The sequence below is a fragment of the Solea senegalensis genome, linkage group LG3 (assembly GCF_019176455.1).
Source record: "Solea senegalensis isolate Sse05_10M linkage group LG3, IFAPA_SoseM_1, whole genome shotgun sequence".
In the NCBI taxonomy this organism is placed as follows: Eukaryota; Metazoa; Chordata; class Actinopteri; order Pleuronectiformes; family Soleidae; genus Solea; species Solea senegalensis.
The window spans coordinates 31,186,469-31,206,342 of NC_058023.1; the positions used below are offsets into that span (position 1 = coordinate 31,186,469).

Genomic DNA, 19,874 nt, shown 5'->3' on the forward strand with positions numbered 1-19,874 from the left:
TGTCAAGGATTACAATCAGCTTAGGTCACTACTGTCTGCAAAAAAATGGGAAAAACACCCTTCTCCTTCTGATCAAGACGGACAATATTAACATCTGAGGCCTCCAACAAATGAAGTCTGTCCTTTGCCTCCTGCCAAAGACGACAGCCGAGCGAGAGGGCAAAGTCAGACAGGATGAAACCTGCTCCTCTGCTATCTGATCCCTTTTAGCCTCGGAGATAAAGAGCAGAAGACGGAGAGTACTGAGAGTCATCCAATGATTGGGACCAAAATCAAGGGATCAGTAAACGAGTGATGAGACACAAATTTGACTGGAAACAATCAGCAAGGATGAAAGTTACAGCAGGTGTGACAGGTGCCTTTCCCTCTGGGGAGGGCTTATATACTACTCGTAACTCTGTCTGTATACGTAAACAACTACTTTTACAATTCAAATCATTTGGTTTTCATACGATCTTTGGACGAGGGCCGCCGTGTTTCTACAGCAAGATGGACAAACACGCCAGAGCACGCGTCTCTCGTTTTGAAGCTTACAAGGCAAATAGAGGAGAAGAAGGAGGAGGAGGAGATGGCAGCGTGGAGAGAGATGTGAAAGAGCGTCTACATCCTTTTTGGTGCGTGAGGGCCACCATAGATTCCTGACACATTTGGGAAAGGCAGGAGTGAGCACAGGCGTCCTAAGTTTCTGCGTTGGCGTAGAAAAGCCAAACATGGACTGTTTTATAGAACAAATTTGCAGCTAAAGACGCTTCATAACCGCCGTTGAGGATCACGCGTCTCCAAACTACATCATCTCAGATACAGATGAGATATAGTTTACGGAGGAATCCCGATTTCTGGTTTCTAAGAAACAACGAGAAAGTAGATCAAGGACGAGACTCAGAGAAAAACTGACCACATGCAACTGAGACATTAGGTAATGGACAAACTTGAGACATGACACACGCGTCTCCATAAACACGTGATGCCACCCAGTCGCGACGATAAAATAAGGTCGGCTTTCCCTCCGACCCACATGTCGATTAGATCCAGGTCCATTTCCACTTTCCGTGTGTTTTCTCCACGGTCCTTTAGTCCCAAAACAAGCAGGTGTGAGCGTGACAGTCGATGGTTGTCTGTCCACGGTGTGCCTCTGCTTTTTTTCGCCTAGGTCACCTGGGATTGGCTCTGGCGGTAGACAATAAAACGTGGAATAATATGAATATTGGTGAACTTTCTATACGTGTATTATTAACGACTTCTATGATACATTCAATCGGCGATCCAGGGACTTTTCCTCTTGCGCAGCTGAGGGTCTGAATCTGGCAGCTCATCGTCCACCAGAGAGTGAACATTTAGACGGCTGAGATGTCAAAAAAACAACAACAACCCAAAAACAACAGGATGCTGTCATGATGTGACAAAATACAATATGTTTCAAATATCTTAAGGTCTTTTTTTAAACTTAACTGATTAAACTGTCGGGACGCACACATATGGATCTATTAAATAATTCATATGGAAAATGAAATTGTGATCCATATATCAAAACATACACATCTTGAAAGAGATGGAAAGGGTTAAACAAAAGTTCCCATAAATCCTCAGATTTCAGAGGGAGGACAGGTTTAGTGAGGGGTTAATGTGAGAGTTAACGTCGGGCATTCATTTTTAATGATTAAGTTTAGGGTGAGGTAATAGATCAGTGTGTGTGTGTGTGTGTGTTTGTTAGAGTCTTAAAGAGAATGAATGACACACACACACACACACACAGAGAGAGAGAGAGAGAGAGAGAGAGAAGGAAGAGTTAGTGTGCAGAGTTCTCAGCTCTCCACTCCACACAGGACCTATCATTACCAGATGTCACAGTGAGGGTGGCTGCCTGCCCAATCGTTGCTCTTTGCCTTTAACTCTCTGCTTCTTTCTTCTCTCTCCTTGTTTCTTTTCTCCCCTTTTTCCCTTCCCTCTCCCTGTCTCCCTTTCCCTGCACACACACACACACACTCTCTCTCTCTCCCTCCCTTCTCCATTTCTAGCTGTTTTTGGAACACGCACAGCAAGAACCGGGGAAGTCCTCCACCAATTGTTTCGGTCCTGAGAGGAGCTCAACGCTTGGACCCCTCCCTCCTTCTGTCTCTCTCTCCTCTCTCCTCTCTCTCCCCCTTCTGTTTCCCTTCCTCTCTCGCCCTCTCTCTCCTCCCCTTGTTGTGACAGAGCACACCTGCTTGATCTTGGCTGAGCGTGCTCCGAGTCCAATTACCCCATAGGCCCTCGCAGCCACTTCACAGTCTCATCCCCCCACTCGGCTGGATTTTGGGAGTCAAGCTCATCTCGCCCCACTTCTGCTCTCTTTGTCTCACTTTAACTGAGAACAGGTAGGTCATACCTTTATCTTGTGGGGGGGGGAGATAGAAGTGTGGGGGTATCAGTGAGGTTTGAGGGAAAGGAGCAGGGGTTTCCACTTTGGGCTTATTTTAAAAGAGAGACACAGAGAGGGTGGTTGATTCTTTTCTTGATTGTGACTTCCTGCATCCATGAGAAATGTCTTTATTGATTATTTTTCACACATCATACGCTGATGATGTTCTTCCATTCATTAAAAATACACGTGTGCCCGTCTATCATTTTGTGTAAGACGTTTGATTCACTGCTTCATGTTTTGTGCTGCGTTTACTTTGTTCAGCTTTCGTGTGAGTGAGTGAGTGAGTGAGAGTGAGTCTGTGTTGTATTATATTCCAAATATGTTGCCAGGTCTTGTTCCCACAACACTCTTGGCTTTGTGATGAGTGGACTTAATTGTTTCCAGTCCAATCTGCATACAACTCACTGAAAAGAGCAGCGGCTGGGGAAGGGGGTGTGGTGGAGGTGGTGGTGGTGGTGGTGGTGTTGATGCTGGTCCTCAATCCTCTGCCAAATGTATGTGTCCATCACTGATTCTTTCTTGCAGATCCTCAGGTTATAGTTTCGAAATATGTTGGGACACAAAGAAATGTGGTTAAGACGAGGCAGAAATGTTTTCTCTCCCCGACAACGAGGCTTTTCTCTGTGTTGACTCAACCCCATCGCTTGGAAAAAGCCGTTTTCTGCTGCTGCTGCTGCTGCTGCTGCTGACACTTTCCATTCCAGTAGTGTGTTCAGATTGCAGAACCAGGCCCCTGTGTCTTATCTGTCTGCTCCCTTCTCAGTGACAGCGTGAACCCTTCCCCTGCCCGCGGTGGCGTTGACTGTTGTGTTTTCTCAGGAGCGGAACGGCACCCAAAAATTGCTAGGGGCAACTTTAAGTGAGGGACTTTTGAAGAGGAGGATTTTCAGAAAAGCCGTACCTGGCAACACACAGCGCCATTAATCCTGTAATGATACGGCTTCTTCTATCAAAGAGAGGTCTGAAGGCTTCCCGGTAAAGCCACCCATCCCACAACTCCAACACAACTAACTCATTACATCCTTTTTTGCCAGGAGGGGAAAAAAAAAAACCTAATAAGGTTCAGCTGCACTGAAATATAGTGAGTGGACTGAACTAAGGGAAACAAGATGGAGTAAATAAAAAAAGAAATATACACTCAGAGCAACATAAGTACCTCAGGACTTCATATTTTAGAGTTCAGCAGAGCAGATGTTTAGCATTTGAAACCAGGACTGAGCAAATGGAGGCTTGGGAGGAGACAAGGCCCAGATTTGCACTCAGGGGCTGCATTTTTTCCATCTGGACTTCAGCTCTCTGGGTCAAAAAGCACCACAGAACAATGGAATTGAGTGGATATCAGCCATGAAGGCCCCTTTTGCTCACAGGAATAGCAGAAAGTTCCACATGTCAGTCTCTCTGGCCAAAGTTTCAGGGGTCAGACAGAGAAAGAGAAATGCCATGAGCTATGGGAGGGAAGGAGGGAGAGGGGGAGAGAGAGAGAGAGAGAGCGCTTTAATTGGGAGGAGATGGAAAGAGAAGAAAGGAGAAAAGGTTGGGCAGTTTGTCCACGTCTGTGCTGCTGCTGCGCGCAGACTGTTGATAATGGGACTGAGGTTGATGGCAGGCCGACAGCTCCTCTCATGGAACAGCTGAAATGTGGCTTTAACCACTCGCTCTTTTTCTCATGCTATGGCTCCAAACAACAGAAAGTATGCTCTCGGCAGGGCCCCGGGATGATGTTTTAGTAATAGCTAAGGGCTCGGACACTTTTTTGAAACACTTTTTTTTTGTTGCTGCAAAAAAAATTGATTGTGTTCAAAGAGCCTTGGGGCTTTCTTGAAGCCAAAAAACCTCCCCGTGCATGCACACATGGGAGCACGGACGGCTCTTTTCCAGACAAGAGTTGGCCTAACCCCTAATACAAAGAATGTTTTGGCTCTAGAATTGTTTGTTGGCTGTGTCAGTGCATAGTTTCAGACGCACACACACACACTCGCTCACAAAATCCCCTGATGTATCTGACATGAGTAGAAAGTAATGACCACTGACTCCCGAGACCACGACTAAAGGCAGAAATCCATTAGAGAGTGCACTTTCAGCTTTGTTATCAATCAGGCGTATGTGCCCAAGCATGTGTTTATGCAGCCACGTGGGAGGGAGGCTCATATTCGTTTGCTGGTAGGTTAAAAAGGGCCACACGTGTTTTAAATGTCCTGTGGCCTTGTAAATACCTTACAGTGATTCACTGCTGACAGGCGGGCTGCAGAGCTGAAGAGATAGATGGGGATGGGGGAGGTAGTGGTCGAGCGGGACGGTAGTGGGTGTCTGTTTGCGTTGTCTCCATGGCGTTACCACTCTCGGCTCAGGTATTTCTTAACGAATAAAAGAGTTGTGGAGTTGTGTCATCGAAAAAAAAAGAAAAGGGTTGAAAATTGGGCTGTGATAGAAAAGGAGAAAGTGACAAAAGCAAAAGGAGGGAAAATCACTTTACTCCCTCATGCGAGCCCTGCTTCCTGTCTGGGAATCATTAGTAATGCTGGGGCCAGACTTGGGGAGGGGGTGGGGGGAGAAAAGAGAGGGATGAGACAAAAGAGGGCGACAGGAGAATTGACAGGGATGCCGCCGCACCACAGGAAATGTCAACCTCCATCCCTTTTTTTTTTCCCCCTCCCTCGTCAGACGAGACAGAGATGATTAATCGCAGGTTTCAGAGACACGAAGAGATGAAGATAGAATCGGTCAGAGTGTGATTCACCACCTATCCTTTTTGGGGGGAATGTTAATCTTTGGAAATACAGACTTGAGTTTGACACATCTGCCCGTGACTTCATTCAGTCTCAAACCAGCGTTTCCCGGTTCACCAAAATTGTAGAATTTCCCAAACGTCCAATGTGACTTTTGGTCAAATGTGTAAAAAAGGCCAGATTCATCAGATGTGTCATCGCCTCTTCTGTTGTGGTGCTTCTGCAACGACAATTTAAAATAAATGGAGAACTCGGTTGTGAAGCCCTTATTGCCAAATTCCCTGATTAGTGTAGGTCCACTTGTCATAATTCTCTGACTGAAGCAACCCTGAGCGGACTCATGTATTCTGACCTATTTTAACATCAGATTTTTTATGTTCAGTCAATTTTTCCCACTAAAATGTGTGAGTCTCTGCTGGATTTTTTTAATAACCGAGTGTGAATCGCCTGTGGTGTTTTCTTTTAATCCTGTGCACGAAATGTTATACCAACAAATGCACCCAAAACAAAAGTAGTTTTCCAACAAAGAAAACAACAAGACAATGGACTGCAGTGCCAATTTTGTGTCTTTTACCTCAGCCCCTCATCAAAACTCAAAGATTTTTAAGCAGGAACGATGAATGCATGTCGTAGCGTTGCACCAGAAATATTGCTAGAAGTTGCATTGCTGCCAAAAATGAAGCAGCCAAAGAAGAAATTAGTGTGGTTTCTCAGGCCAATCACAGCCAAATTTGATACAAAACTGGTATTAAACGTTTTTTATACCAATGGGAATGGGGTGGTAAATGATCCCAGGAAGCTGAATCTTCTTGACAAGGATTTGAAATGCTGATAGATGCATGGTCCATTCATGTTCCTGCATGCTGTGTTGTCAGCCCCTCTGGCTTTATGTGTGCACACACACACACACAAGTGTGTTGCTTTAGGAGCCTATGTATGTTGTGTGTTCACAGAAGGTCATCCTTCAGGGGCCTGTGGACACATCAGAGCAGACTGCTAATGAAAGAACCGAGAGCCTGGGGCCCGGCAGGTTGCCTCACGCATCGTCTTCAGAGGTTCTCGCCTGCTGGGAGCTGAGCTGTGAGGATCTTTGAATTTATGTGTTTTCACGTTGGACCACGACTGCTGAGTTTTGGATTTGACCTTTCCGTTTGCCCCACAGACCTCGGATGATGCCTTATTTCACCTCTCTGATGATGCTAATCCAAAGTCTCCAGACTCTGTTGTTTTCGTTCCACTTAGTTTGTTCTGCAGCTGCGGTTACACATAAAACAACATTTGTACCAGTACCTTTACTTGGTAGATGGGGCGCGTGCTGTGCCCAACAGCTGCTCAGTAAGATATGTAGAACGCGACACAATAGACAACAAAGGAGGACATCCAGCAGCTTTTTTTTGTCTTCTCTAGTTGTGACTGTTTGTCAAAACAAGACGTCAAGCCGGTCGCAAGGAGTGTCGCTTTTTCTGTCGCCCAAACAGCTGACTGTCGGGGGGTTTAGCTCCTGCCGAACTGTACCATTACTCTGGTACCCCAAGGGAAGGGTTGGGTACTATTCCGCAAAAAAAAATCACGTACCGAACCGGACTTTTCCAATCGAAAACACGCCATAATATATAGTTGTAACGCTTGTCTCTGCACATTTAAAAGCCATTCTTCGTCTTGCCTGTCTGGCTCGCATGAAAAGCTGCTGAAAAATGTCTGGACATGATTGATGGATCGGAGGCCGGACATATGGAGGGCCATCTGACGGTCTACACCAACGCACACGTGTATATCTGCTCATGTGCCTGCGGTCACCGATCAAAGCAGGGAGATAAGGGTCAGTAATCACGAGTGAAACCTGTTTGTTGTTCCGCAGAGCTCGCAGACATAGGCTTTGGCTCTATGTGCAGGATGTGAGAAGTTCACCAACATCAGCACCGCCGTGAAAAGTTTGATAAACGGACGTTCAAATTCTTGGCAAAGTGCAATGCTAAATGCAATTAAGCTACAGGACGAGCCCAAACCCTTCTGGCATCTGCAGAGGATTAAAAATGAACCATCACAAAGGCACCAGTGAAAGACTGGATGACCCGAGAGAGCTTTACAGTGCTGCAGCGGCGGAACATCGCTGCCAAATCTGCAAACAAGGTTTACACTGGACCGCGCTTTCAGCCGCGGTGAGATAAGACGCTCTCGCGCGGCCAAGATGACTCAGTGTGTTGAAGACAAGAACAACATGTCCTCTGGATCCACTGTATGTTAAGACCTGTTTTTAAGTGGGGAAAAAAAACGTCTCAACATTAAACATCGCGTCCACGTGACGGCGCATGAAATCATCCCGTCGAGTGTGTTTTTCAAGCTTTTTTTTTCCTCCACGTCTTAGCAACAGAAACAGAACACATTAAAGAGGCAACAGATATCCCGTCCAACGCGAGGCTCTTCTCAACTGAAGCGATTTCAAGTTTGGTCATACTGTATTCAAGCACTGTAACCACTGGGATTGAAGCTGTACAGTGTGTCACAGCGGTGGCCGTTGACTCTAATTACAGAGCGTGTTGAGAGTCGTTCACGGGCCGCGGTCCACATGACCTCATGTAACCTTAAACCTGGATAACACTACATCAGCACATCCATTTTTCTCGCCTTCTCTCTCAAACACCACAGAACAGTGTCTCTCCTCACTCGTGGAGGCCACCCGTATGAAAGCAAAGGGTTTTTTTTACGACACCCTTCAAAAGATACGCGCTGATACAAATAACGGCAAAGTCGACCCTCAGATACAACAACGTCCACACAGTCCAAGAGTCTCTTTCAACTCGACTGGCTTTTGGGTCAGTTTCATCATCCCGGGTCATAATGTTCAGGTCAAGGACGGCTGCTGCAGACCAGCTTCTCCCAAATCATTTGTTAGCAGCCGCGGATAAAAATCCGCCCTTCAATTATTGTGGCACCAAGAAGGAAGGAGCAACTTTTGGCTTTACGCTTGACAAGCAGATTGCTAGGTCTTTGAGACTCAGTGTGTGTGTGTGTGTGTAAAAGGTCAAGGAGTCTTCGTGGATGTCCGCACTGGATTTGAATAAGAGAGAGAGAGAGAGAGAGGCTGTGTCTTTGAAAACAGACGGTTAAAGGAAGCAATGACACAGGATTCATGCAACTTTGTTGTACTTTCCCGACACACACACACACACACAAACACAATGACACGGTGAAGTTCTTGGCAAACACACGATCGCTGTGATTCATTACCGCAGAATTAGAAAATGCAGTAGCCTACAGCCATGAAAATGTCTCCCGTGTGTGTGTGCGCCTGTGAAAGCTAACGCAGATGTTCCTCGTTTCAGCCGCTTGTGTTGTTTTCCTTTCGCTGTGGCTAAGGTAGTTTGAAGTGGAAACATTACTGGGGGACTCTTAAAGGAAAGTAGCTCCAGTGATTTGGGACAGAAGTTACAAAATATCGGCTTTACATGTATTATAGAGACCAGAAGCAGGTTTTCAGCTTCTATTACGACTCTTTGTTGCTTATAAATGTATCTTTATATCCTTAATCTTGACCCAAAGAAAATGTTCCTCCAGTTCCAGACAATACAATTCTATTCTTTTTTGTTTGTGTATACGGGATTTCGGTCTTCCTCCTTCTGCACAACATCAACAGTTAACCGCTCGCTTCACTAAACTGTTTGACCCAATCGTTCATCTCCTTCACCTCTGACCTTCACCGTCGACCTCTGCCTCTCGGGGACGTCACCTGGCGTCTGATGTTCTGCGCTCTCTTTGAACCCCTGCCACGCTGAAAACCTATCCTCCTTGTACTTTTGTGAGATTATAACATTAAATCACAAACAGATAGTTACACGGACTATTTTGGAAGACGGTGTCTCCAGGCCAAACGTTTAAACTGTGTCCTCTCGTCCTCCAGGCTCCACTGCTTGCACTGCGGCACCATGAGGTCGGCCTGTCTCTCTCTGCTCCTGGTCACCGCCTGCTGGGCCCTGCCCTTCCGCCAATCCGGCTTCCTGGACTTCATGTTGGAGGATGAGCCGGGATCGGGCTTGATTCCAGACTTAACCGTGCCCGCCATGCCCGAGGGACCCAAGTGCCCATTCAGATGCCAGTGCCACCTCCGTGTGATCCAGTGCTCTGACCTCGGTGAGAACAGACCCGTCTTCTTCGTCACATTATCCTCCTTAGAGATAGTTAGAGTAACAAATTTTTCGCATTGAAAGCCTTTAATGAAAAGACGAACAAGTCCAAAATGTCCACTGTCTTCCGGTCAGGCAGCGTCTGCGATACTTTTACTGTGGTGAGTGACATTTGTGGGTTTTTTAAGTGACAGAGTTTACGAGCCGGTCTGTCTCCACCACCCAACCCAAACCCACGGGGTCATCGGTCGGTGTGTTGTGTTACAGAGTCTCCCAGAGAACATGACACAAATGTTGATAAGTTAAACGCTCGCAGATGTGAGTCCCGTATTCCACTTCCTCGTTAACGGTCACATTATTTCCTCACTGTGGGCAGAAAGGCTTTTTTTTTTCTCCTTTCCCTTAAACAATGGTGACGCTTAAACAAATCCTTGCACCTCAGACGTTGAAAATAGTTTTTTTTTCTTCCCCTCAGGCAAGAATTTGTCAGCACTTTGTCCCGGGCGCAGTCACAACAGTTTACTCAGTGTCATCGTCAGTATCTGGAGTTTATCAGCTCTGTTTGTTCAATCTGATGTATAGCAATTAAAAGTGCTTGAGTCATCTCGCAAAGTTTGCCACAGGAAAAAAAAGCCTTTGACCTCATTTATTCTTGTGTATTACATAAAAAAAAAAAACGCTCGGCTCGGCTGTTTGTTTGCGATGGGAGGGGCCACGGCTTCACTGAAACAGATGAGGGACAAAATGAAGAGAGACTACTTAGAACCACTTTCAGTTATCAGGCTAAAGGGGATCTGGTGAAAAGGAAATGAATCACAGGACGAGAAACAGCGTTAGAAGTAAACATGATGCCGGCAGATGGACAGGTAGCTAACAGTCAAGAGACAAAAACACAAACAGTTGGAGAAAGATAGAAAAAAAACACTGGTTCCATTACATCAGTGCTGCAGCTGGGGCCCCACCAGCACCAGCAGCAGCAGCAGCACTTTCCCCCCCCCGAGATGAAGCTCATTGGCTGGGTCTTCGACTCCGGCGTTAGCAGGGTTGGCCCCAAGCCTTCATCTGCTCCCCAGACCTGCTGGCATGCACGCACACACACACACACACACACATGATTCAGACCTGTATATATTTGAACTCACACACACACACACACACACACACAGGCCTGGTCAAGACAGAAGGAGTCTGCTCATTATCAGCGCCACCCCCAATTTAGACAACAAAAAAAAACTTCCAGGAAGAAGTTTAAAATGTGTTGTTGTTACATTTACAGTTCCTCTGTGTAATTTGAGATGGCACAATCACCAAATCACACAGTCACATCCACTCACTCACTCACTCACTCTCTCTCTCACTCTCTCACGCCACCAACCAAAAAGTCCAGACATACTCGAAAAACTAACGCGTGAGACGATCAGGCCTTTGGCGACACAGCCACATTAACATGTTTTTCCCAGACGTGCACAGGCAGGATATTACATAACACTGTCAGGAGGAGCTGATAGGAGTCCAGTCCAGACCGGCCTAGTCCAGTCTGAAGCAGATTGATTAATGCTGACCATTGGGGCAAGATTTAAAGTCCCAGTCCTGGATATTTCAATCATTTTTACAATTTTTGCGAAAGAAACTGCTACATCAGGTCCTGTAGTTTGGGTGACAATAGACCCAGTTTTACAGACCCATTTAAACTGTGTACAATGGTGAGAACAAAGTGTGCTACAGGCGATTCCAGTTGTGTGGTTTTGCGTTGCCACAAAAATGGAGAACAGATTAGCAAAGAAAAGAAAAAAAAGAATAGAATATTCCAAATTGCAGCGGGAAAAGGCTGAGAAAGTCGGGCCCGGGAGAAGAACAATAAGAAAGAATTTGCAGCATACACAGATAGAGGTACGTTGTGTGGTGCTGTAATGACGGCGGCGACCACAAACAGCTGTGATGGTTTGTGGCTCGTCCACATGCAGAGCTGGGAAAGTCGACAGCTAAAGCTAAAACCTAGCTGGACGCAATGTTTGGGTGAAATCATCACAACCTTTTTTTTTTGTCCAGACATACAGTTTGTAATGTGCTGCATGTATGCGGAGAGGCAATGAGGGATCTGAGCTCCGTTGTTAAACAGTTTACCCCACGCCTCTTCCTCTGAAATGTAAACTGCGCATTATAAATCTTAAGTGTGTGTGTGTGTGTGTGTGTGTTTTATTTGTCTCACCACGCATACACAGAGAAGAAAAATGTCTGGCCTCCTTCAAAAAACATGTGTCATCTTAAATCGCGATGGTACCTTAGAGTCCCCCCCAAAAGGAAATTAGTTTTGAGGTCCTTTTTTCTTTTTTTTAACCATATGTTCCACAGGGCACAACAGTAAATTGGTTCATGAAGAATGTCACTATAAAACCAACTCTGCATCAAGTTCCCGTCATTGAGACTTTATGTAGCATGGTCCTCTGTAAGCAGACCCTGTTATTTCAGTGTAAATGCTATTAAACTCCTTCTCCTGCACTTCCAGGATGGACTTTCTTGGACTACATAACAGTTGGTCCTTGAGTAGACTTAAGAGTCTCCAAGTACTTCATTTAAAATCTCTATATGTTCTTTGCTTTGATTTCTTTTTAAATTTTATATATATATATATATATATATATATATATATATATATATATATATATATATATATATATATATATATATATATACACACATTCACACACACATATACATATATATATATATATATACACACACATATATATATATATATACACATATATACATATATATATGTGTATATACATGTGAGCCTTGTCTGGTGAAGGTACAGCCTAAAAAAATATTACCCTCTATCACCAACGTCGGGTGAAAATCACCCGAACACAGTGATGGGGTCAGGGAAACACTCCTACTTTTGTCAGTAAACAGCATGAAGGTACCCAAGGACCCATGCAACTTAGTGTTCTCGGGTTAAGAACATTGTAGGGGTGGTCTTCTCTAATATTGTCCAGCCCACTTTTGGACATTTTGATTGATTTGATTTCATGTTAGAACGGAGCCGCTTACCAAGAAACCCAATCCTAAAAGCAGGAGACAGTTACGGCACACTCAGGTATGCCGGTGATGTACGTGGCTGTTGGCAGTTAGCGGTGTGTCACCCATCATGAGTGCACTCTAACCTACAAACAAGAAACACAGTCTTGTCCGATAGCTCCGTTTGGACGGTGTGTTTGAGCTTGAAAGCATAAACTTGGCCGGCACTCGCACCAAATCTTGAAAAGATTAACATTCCTCAATTTTTTTTTTGCTATACACGCAGTGGACCCACAATGCAGTTTGGCAATCCCAAACTTTTTACTTTACACTTTTGCAATAAACACACTTTATTATTTCTGATGTTACTGTGATTTGTTGAATGGAACATTTTCTGCATACCATTTTGTGTCCATTTCTTGCTACGGTCAGAATGTGGTTAGCCACTCATCCCCTGAAACAGCGCTGTCACCACTTCACATCAAACCCCATTTTTCCATCATACACCACTCTAATGGTTTTCATGGCTGTGGCCCACATCTACTTAAAGACTGTTGTACAAAATTGTCCACCAGGTCTGAAGGCAGTTCCCGGGGACATCCCTGATGACACCACCCTGTTGGACCTGCAGAACAACAAGATTACTGAGATCAAGGAGAACGACTTCAAGAACCTCAAAGGACTGCATGTAAGAGATGTTTTTCACGTCCATCCGTTTACTGGCAACATAACCATCACACTCACTACAACCCCTCTTCTACATGAAGGGAGGAGGTACAGCATATTTGTAGTATAATGTGTCTGTGTGTGTCCACAGATAATAACCAGCTGTGATGAGGCGTTGCCAAAACACTGACTCACACTTTGCAGCACACACAGTAAAATCTAATCAATAAGCCCACACGGCCTTCCACCAGAGATCTTTCTTCCTCCTCCTCCTCCTCCCTCAGATCTTACACAACACCCTCACCCCACTTCCCATCCAGAGACAGGGATTCCCATCACCTCCACATGCCCCAGTCTCCAGGTGCATGGAAACTATTCACCCACTGGCCTTATACACACACACACACACACGCGCGTGCTAACCTCTAAACTCCTGTAGCTATCATGCTCGCAGTAAATACCTCTGTCTGACAGTCAGAGCTGTTTTCGCTGTAATGCAACAGTCCTCCTGAGTGGAATGGACCACATACCTAACATCAGCTTGCTTACACAAGACAGGAACAGCGGGAGTAAAAATTCCTTTGAAAAATGCATTAGAGATACTGTAAGTCATGGCGGCGCCAGACCTCACCCTCCATCTCGACAGAGTAGGCTCCTGGTTGCAGTATCTAACAGCTGCTGGGCTCAATATGTCTCATTTTTGAGAAGTACACATATTTTACAGTCCCAGTACTTCAGAGTAATCCACATGAGAGTAAGGGTGTGGTTCTCATCAGCCTTGTTTAGTGTGGTTGAATGGAACCCTGGTGCGTTTATCCCTTAAGTAGTGGTTGTTTGGGTCAGACATCTGATGTAGACCAAAAGGTGGTCTCAGACCACTTGCAAGTAAACTCTAGAGTGGTTCATCACTGGTTCACTGTTCTCATCTAAATCCGCAAGTGAAAAGAAGGGAGAATCAGGAGGAGAGCTGTTGATGGACAGAAAGAAGAATGGCAGATCCATCCTCTGAGTCTGGCAGGTCTCAACTCTGAGCTGAGCATCCCATTACCGACTTGTTGCTGTTTTGCAGCCGCAGGCAGTAGGATGTGGGCGAGGCCTGCGGCTTGGGACCTTCTGCCCGCAGATGAGAAGCAGTAGTGAGTTGGTGGTTTTGTTCTATTGTACCTGCTGAGAAGGACGAGTTGGGGCCTTCCAGACCTGGGATATGGACACCATTTATTGCATACGTGAAGGTCCACTCTGTTCTGCCTCTGCGTGGGTCTCCTCCTGGTTCTTGTAATGCCTCATTGTGGAATATAAATGGGAACACCAGGTTCTGTAGCCGCTCCAGTAGATCTGCCCACCGGCCACGTGCTGGCCTTCAGGGCACCACTCATCACCAGTGCAGCAGGGCAGATGATGAACCTGCCAATGATCCATGATGTAGGAATTGTGAGGGATTTGCTCCATGATGTTATGCACGCTACCGTATGCCTCAGGTAAACATCAGTGGCCAACTTCCAACCACTGCTACCGAAGCAGCAAGTAGCGAGAAGAAAATGAGTTGTTGTTTGGGTTGAAATGGAGTCTGCTAATATCAACAAATGACTGACTCCCAGCACAACACGGACTGCAACTGGAAAATAAAAATAAACTTTCATCAACCGCAGCACATTTGGCCAAAGAGGAAAGTGACCGTCATCGAGCAAGGCTCGAGTGTTGTTTGAATTACCTTGTTTGAGTGCTTCTTGTCGGTAAGTAAAGCACTGCAGCGTCCACTGTTTTGGCCGGAGACCAGGATGCTCGCTACGGCTGTGGTGAGCCCCTGTGAGTGTGAGCATACCAATCATGCAGCAGTTCATTGACCACCAACACGTGGTGCTGGAAAAACTGTTTTTTGTTAGTTCAGTTTTGCTCCCAAGTCAGTGCTGTAAGGATATTGTTATCTAATCTCTCCCTCGATTTTAGGCTCTGATCCTGGTGAACAACAAAATAACAGTCATCCACGCCAAGGCCCTCAGCCCTCTGACCAAGTTGCAGCGCCTCTACCTGTCTAAGAACATGCTCAAGGATATGCCGGCCAACATGCCCAAGAGCCTGCAGGAGCTGCGCATCCACGAGAACGCCATCACTAAGATCAAGAAGGCCTCCTTCCAGGGCATGTCCCATGTCATCGTCATGGGTATGAACTCCAAAAACATGCTGATTTGTTTATTTGAGTAGTGCCAAACACTGGGAGGGGAACGGCAGAGGCGACAGCTTAAAATGCCTCTGAATAACAGGGAAAAGCTTCACATAGCCTTTTCTTTAAATTTGGTTCAGTCTCTTTTGATCCAAGTTGACGTTTTAGGGCCATTACAACGGACATGTGCTCAGAAGATGTCTCGTTCTAACGCATCCGAAAGATGTTTTAAGTGCCTCGTTGTGCCTCTTTCTTCTTTCAACTCAAAGGGGAGCACAAATAGGACCGTAACCAATGGGAATTCAAATGCCGTGGCTGGTTCCTTAGTTTTGGTCTTGGCGCTGACTATTTCCTGCAACTATTTGATCAAAAAGTGATCTTGTGCCAATGTGACACGTACATGACATGCTGCACTGTTTCAGCACTTGGACATAGAGTATACGGCTTTGCTCAGTGTTGATCAACTATCTGAAAACTGTTTACTTCCCTTTTCACAAATCGTTTTTTGGCATAGTTTAAACTAAAAGTGGATTCAGTCACTTAAAATTCAAGGATATGAGAATTATGGTCCCATTGTAACAAATTGGAGAATCTGGTGTGGAATCTCATTTGTAAACACAAGCCATTCTCTTGCCCAAGACTTTGTTTACTTGTGACTCCCATGTTCCCGTAACAGACCAGGAGGGGAATAAACCTCATAGAAGTGATCCAATACTGCTGTTATTTCTCTCTGTCTCTCTTTATCTTCCTGTGATCTTAAGTTTCTCTTCTTTTTTTCATTCAGAGCTCGGATCCAACCCTCTGAAGAGTGCCGGCATTGAAGCCGGTGCTTTCGCTGACCTGAAGAGAGTCTCCTACATTCGCATCGCAGACACCAACATCACAGACATCCCCAAAGGTTCGCAGCTTGGCGACTTATCTTGAAAAGTGCGCGCTTCTGTCGCTCCAAAATGAACGAAAACACTTTGAGAAGATGTCGATGTGTATGTCGCGAAATGACGCCTAAGAGGAAACGCCTTTGCATGCAATCTATTTACGTGGTGAGTCTTGAGGTATTTATGATAATGTTCAACTTGTGGGTTGCCAGGTCTGCCTAGCTCTCTTTCTGAGCTCCACCTGGACGGAAACAAGATCAGCAAGGTGACATCTGGCAGCCTCAAAGGCCTGAAGAACCTGGCTAAGTACTAGAGATTTTAATCCTCCTTTTTCGAAACACTAACCTTGTCATTTGACGATCACAATAAATCTTCTGATGAATTTGCACTGCTAATACTAAGAGTAGCTGTGGTCGAGCCACTGGCTCTGTTCCCTTGTTTGTTCAGTGATTCCCAAAGACTGGGTCGGGACCCACAGATGGGTTGCGGGAGTTTTTTTTCTGGTCCCTCAACAGGATATGTGTATATGTTTTGAATAACATGCATAAAATTAAGTTGCCAAACATCTCTTAGGTGTCATTGTTACTGAGATGGCTGTAAATTCCTCCATCTTGTCACGATTCATATTGGCATATTGCTTCAGCATTTCATGTTTCTTATCTGAGTTTCTCATGCTTTGCATGTGTTTATTATGTGGATTGACATGCCTCTGGTTGCCAGTTCTGGTGTCTCTGTATCAGAAACCCTGAAACCTAAACAATAGGTTTCGGATAGTCAAAATAACTGTTTTTGTTTATCAAACTATGTTGCGTTGTGTTTATCGGATCACTGTTCAGATTACGCCAAAGATGCCACGGCGAGAGCAGAGAGGGCTTTGTTATGACTTGATTTTGTGTTTGTTATTTTCCAAAGCTGAAGAAGTCGCAGTCTCGTTTTTGTGCTTTTGTTCCTAAACAAGCGGCTGACTCTCGTTGCAGACTGGGTCTGAGCTACAATGAGATCAGCTCCGTGGAGAACGGCACCCTGGCTAACGTGCCCCACCTGCGCGAGCTGCACCTGGACAACAATATCATGACCAGCGTTCCTCCTGGTTTGCCCGACCACAAGTACATCCAGGTACAGTCCTCGTGTCACAGGATCAGCATCTCGTTCCAGCAAATTAACTCGCTCAAATCACATAGTTCATTCTCCCGCGGTGCGATCACACACACAGCTCATTGTCTCTGATGTAAACCATATTGGGAGAGTTTACTTTGCTGCATTTCACATTTACCCGATTACAAGTCAACCCAAATTCTCACCTGGATTCACTTAGTTTGTTTGTAGAGGCAGAAGTGTAAACAAACCCTTCCTGGTGTCTTGTATACCTTTATTCAAGTGGTATACTAGATTTATGAGTGCAGGATTATTTAAATGTACTCACAAGAGTCATGTTCTTCGTCTTTGTTTCTTACAAACTTGTTTTTGGTGTAATTCAAATCGGATAACATGACAAATGTTATTCGTTATGATGTGCCTAATTGAGGGTTTTGGATCCGCTGGCTTCGCGGTGTCTTCTTCACTGAATTTGTTGCCTTGTTGTCGTGCCCTTCTTAAGTGCTGTAAGATGTTCTACAAACACACGTGTTTGCATAATAAAATAAGAAAAAAACAAAACAAACTATAATGTTAGGTTTCCTATAAAATACAAGTAAACACGTTAGTCCTACTGATATTGTACTAAATCAAACTACTCAAAGTTAAATTATGACTGCATGTATCCACAGCTCCTAACCCACGGGATAAATCACATTAATGTTGTTCCAGCTCACAGAATATAATATTTTGTAAGTTCATACATGAGGTTTTTTGGAGCTGTCACTCCAAAACTCAGTGGCCAATCAGCAGGCAGCTTCCTAAGGCCCGCCCACAAACAAACAAACCACAGCGCAAATGACAAGTGAGGGAGCGTAGAGAACAAATGAGGGAGCGCAAAGAGCAAGTGTATTTTCAAACAATAAAATATAGTGTTTTTGAGGCAGGGTATATCGCCACCTAGTGTAGCGGAGGGTTATATCATTTTCCTTTTCCTCTGTGTGTAGTCAAACATGCGTCGTATCGTCCTCCTCTATGGGCTCTATTTTCAGAATGACTTTAATTATTGCCGTGACTAAACATTGTTATGATTTCAATCCCTCTCCCTCTAGGTGGTCTACCTCCACGCCAACAAGATTGCCGCCGTGGGAACAGAGGACTTCTGTCCTCCCGGCTTCAACACCAAGAAGGCGATGTACTCTGGCATCAGCCTGTTCAGCAACCCCGTGCCGTACTGGGAGGTTCAGCCGATCACCTTCCGCTGCGTCTTCGACCGCTCCGCCATCCAGCTCGGCAACTACAGGAAGAAGTAGAGCGTCCCCCGGCGGCGCGCCTCCGCAAAGACCGTGTGTGTGTTTGTGAACGAGTGTGTGAAAGTTTTGTAAGCGTGCGTGTTTGACCACCCACCCCCACCAACACTGCCTCCCCCCTCCCTCCCCCCCAAAAAAAGAAAATCTCATTGACACACATCATATTTTTTAGTGGACATGGACCTTGAAACATATCAATTTCACTATTTAGCTTCGAGGTTGGTGCGACAGTAGCACACACACACACACACACACACACACAGCTTACGGCAAACACCGGCGTACGATGGTGATGCTCTCACTCACAGCACAGTAATTATAGGACCAGTTTAGCCTTCGTTTTGCACAATTACGTGCAGGAAAAAAAAACAAAAAAAAAACATGCAACGGATAAATTGAACTTCGGACGTGAAACCCTGACCAAAAAAAAAAAAAGAAAAAGAAAGATTTCTATGTGGAATATGACATATTCATGTGATAATCCCACCTCTTATGACCTTTTATCCATTGTAGGACTGACTGGCCTGTAGAGCAGGCAGCGACGGGGTCAACTTGTGTTTTTACAAATGCCTTTTAACAGCTGCGGTACAAGAGAATGTACTAGATGTTACCTGTGTGTACTAGGAATAGCGTTTAGAGTGTGCGATTGCCACGCTGCACTCCATGAACGAACCCCCCGCCCCCCACGAGTTTTCTATTTGTATTGTGCTCGATTCAAGTAGAGATAAAAGGCAACCGTGACGACTTCTATCACATTGTGATCTCTTTCATTGTGTTGTGCTTCTCAGTTCTGGATGTTTTTTTCTTCCATCACATTCCATCCTGTTGCCCTGTTCCTGTGTATGTTGTTTCTTTTAAAAGAAAAAAAAAAAAAGGATTAAAATAGCTTCTGAAAATATAGAATAAACCATGTATGTTTTAAAACAGAGGCCATTCCCAAAGATTTATATGCATGCTGTTATTTTTTGTTCTTTCAATTTGGTGCTTTTTCTGGAATCTCTTGTTAATGCCTGTGTGTATGTTCGTCTCTCTCGATGTTTCCCTGCTCTTTGCCTTCTATTTTATTTTTTTGTTATTGTTTGTTTTGTTTCAAAAAGTACAGCAAACTTGGAGGGTGTTTTCTTTGGACCGGCATGCCCATCGCGCCCACAGTGGTATAGATGTTGTATGTATAGACGCTGTATATAAATGCTGTATAAAAAAAAACTCTCTTCACTTAAAAGGCACAAGCACTTATCATAAGCGCCAGACTTAATATATCAGCAAAAATAAAAAGGTGTTCCTCTTTCTTTTTTCTCCCCAACCCCACAAAGGAGCAGGGGCTCCAGCTACGGTGTCCTGAACAAAATAAAAATACTAATGGAAACAGTAGCGGGTTTTTGATGGATGTCATGACCAGAACTTGTATTTTATACATAATGCAAGAAGAGGAAGGAGGTATAGAAAAGGGACTGGAGGTGAGAATTAAATGTCACATCAGTGGACATTCATGTAAAGGGGGTCAGAGCAGCGGCAAACG

At 44.9% G+C, this 19,874-nt stretch overlaps 1 protein-coding gene across 1 annotated transcript; it reads left to right on the top strand.

Annotated features, from left to right (window-relative positions):
• The first annotated feature begins 1,990 nt into the window (after positions 1 to 1,990).
• On the top strand, positions 1,991 to 19,726 carry dcn (decorin). The gene is made up of 8 exons (XM_044021915.1): positions 1,991 to 2,354; positions 9,026 to 9,255; positions 12,845 to 12,957; positions 14,883 to 15,096; positions 15,881 to 15,994; positions 16,184 to 16,277; positions 16,949 to 17,087; positions 18,158 to 19,726. Exons 2-8 carry the CDS (start codon positions 9,051 to 9,053, stop codon positions 18,356 to 18,358), a joined length of 1,080 nt encoding a protein of 359 aa, XP_043877850.1. The 5' UTR covers positions 1,991 to 2,354; positions 9,026 to 9,050; the 3' UTR covers positions 18,359 to 19,726.
• Positions 19,727 to 19,874: the final 148 nt, after the last annotated feature.

Bases quoted from the DNA above. Each gene is read 5' to 3' on its own strand.
- dcn (XM_044021915.1), top strand. From the start codon at position 9,051: ATGAGGTCGGCCTGTCTCTCTCTGCTCCTGGTCACCGCCTGCTGGGCC. The intron at 12,958-14,882 runs GTAAGAGATGTT...CCTCGATTTTAG, and splicing joins AGAACCTCAAAGGACTGCAT to GCTCTGATCCTGGTGAACAA. The intron at 15,097-15,880 runs GTATGAACTCCA...TTTTTCATTCAG, and splicing joins GTCCCATGTCATCGTCATGG to AGCTCGGATCCAACCCTCTG.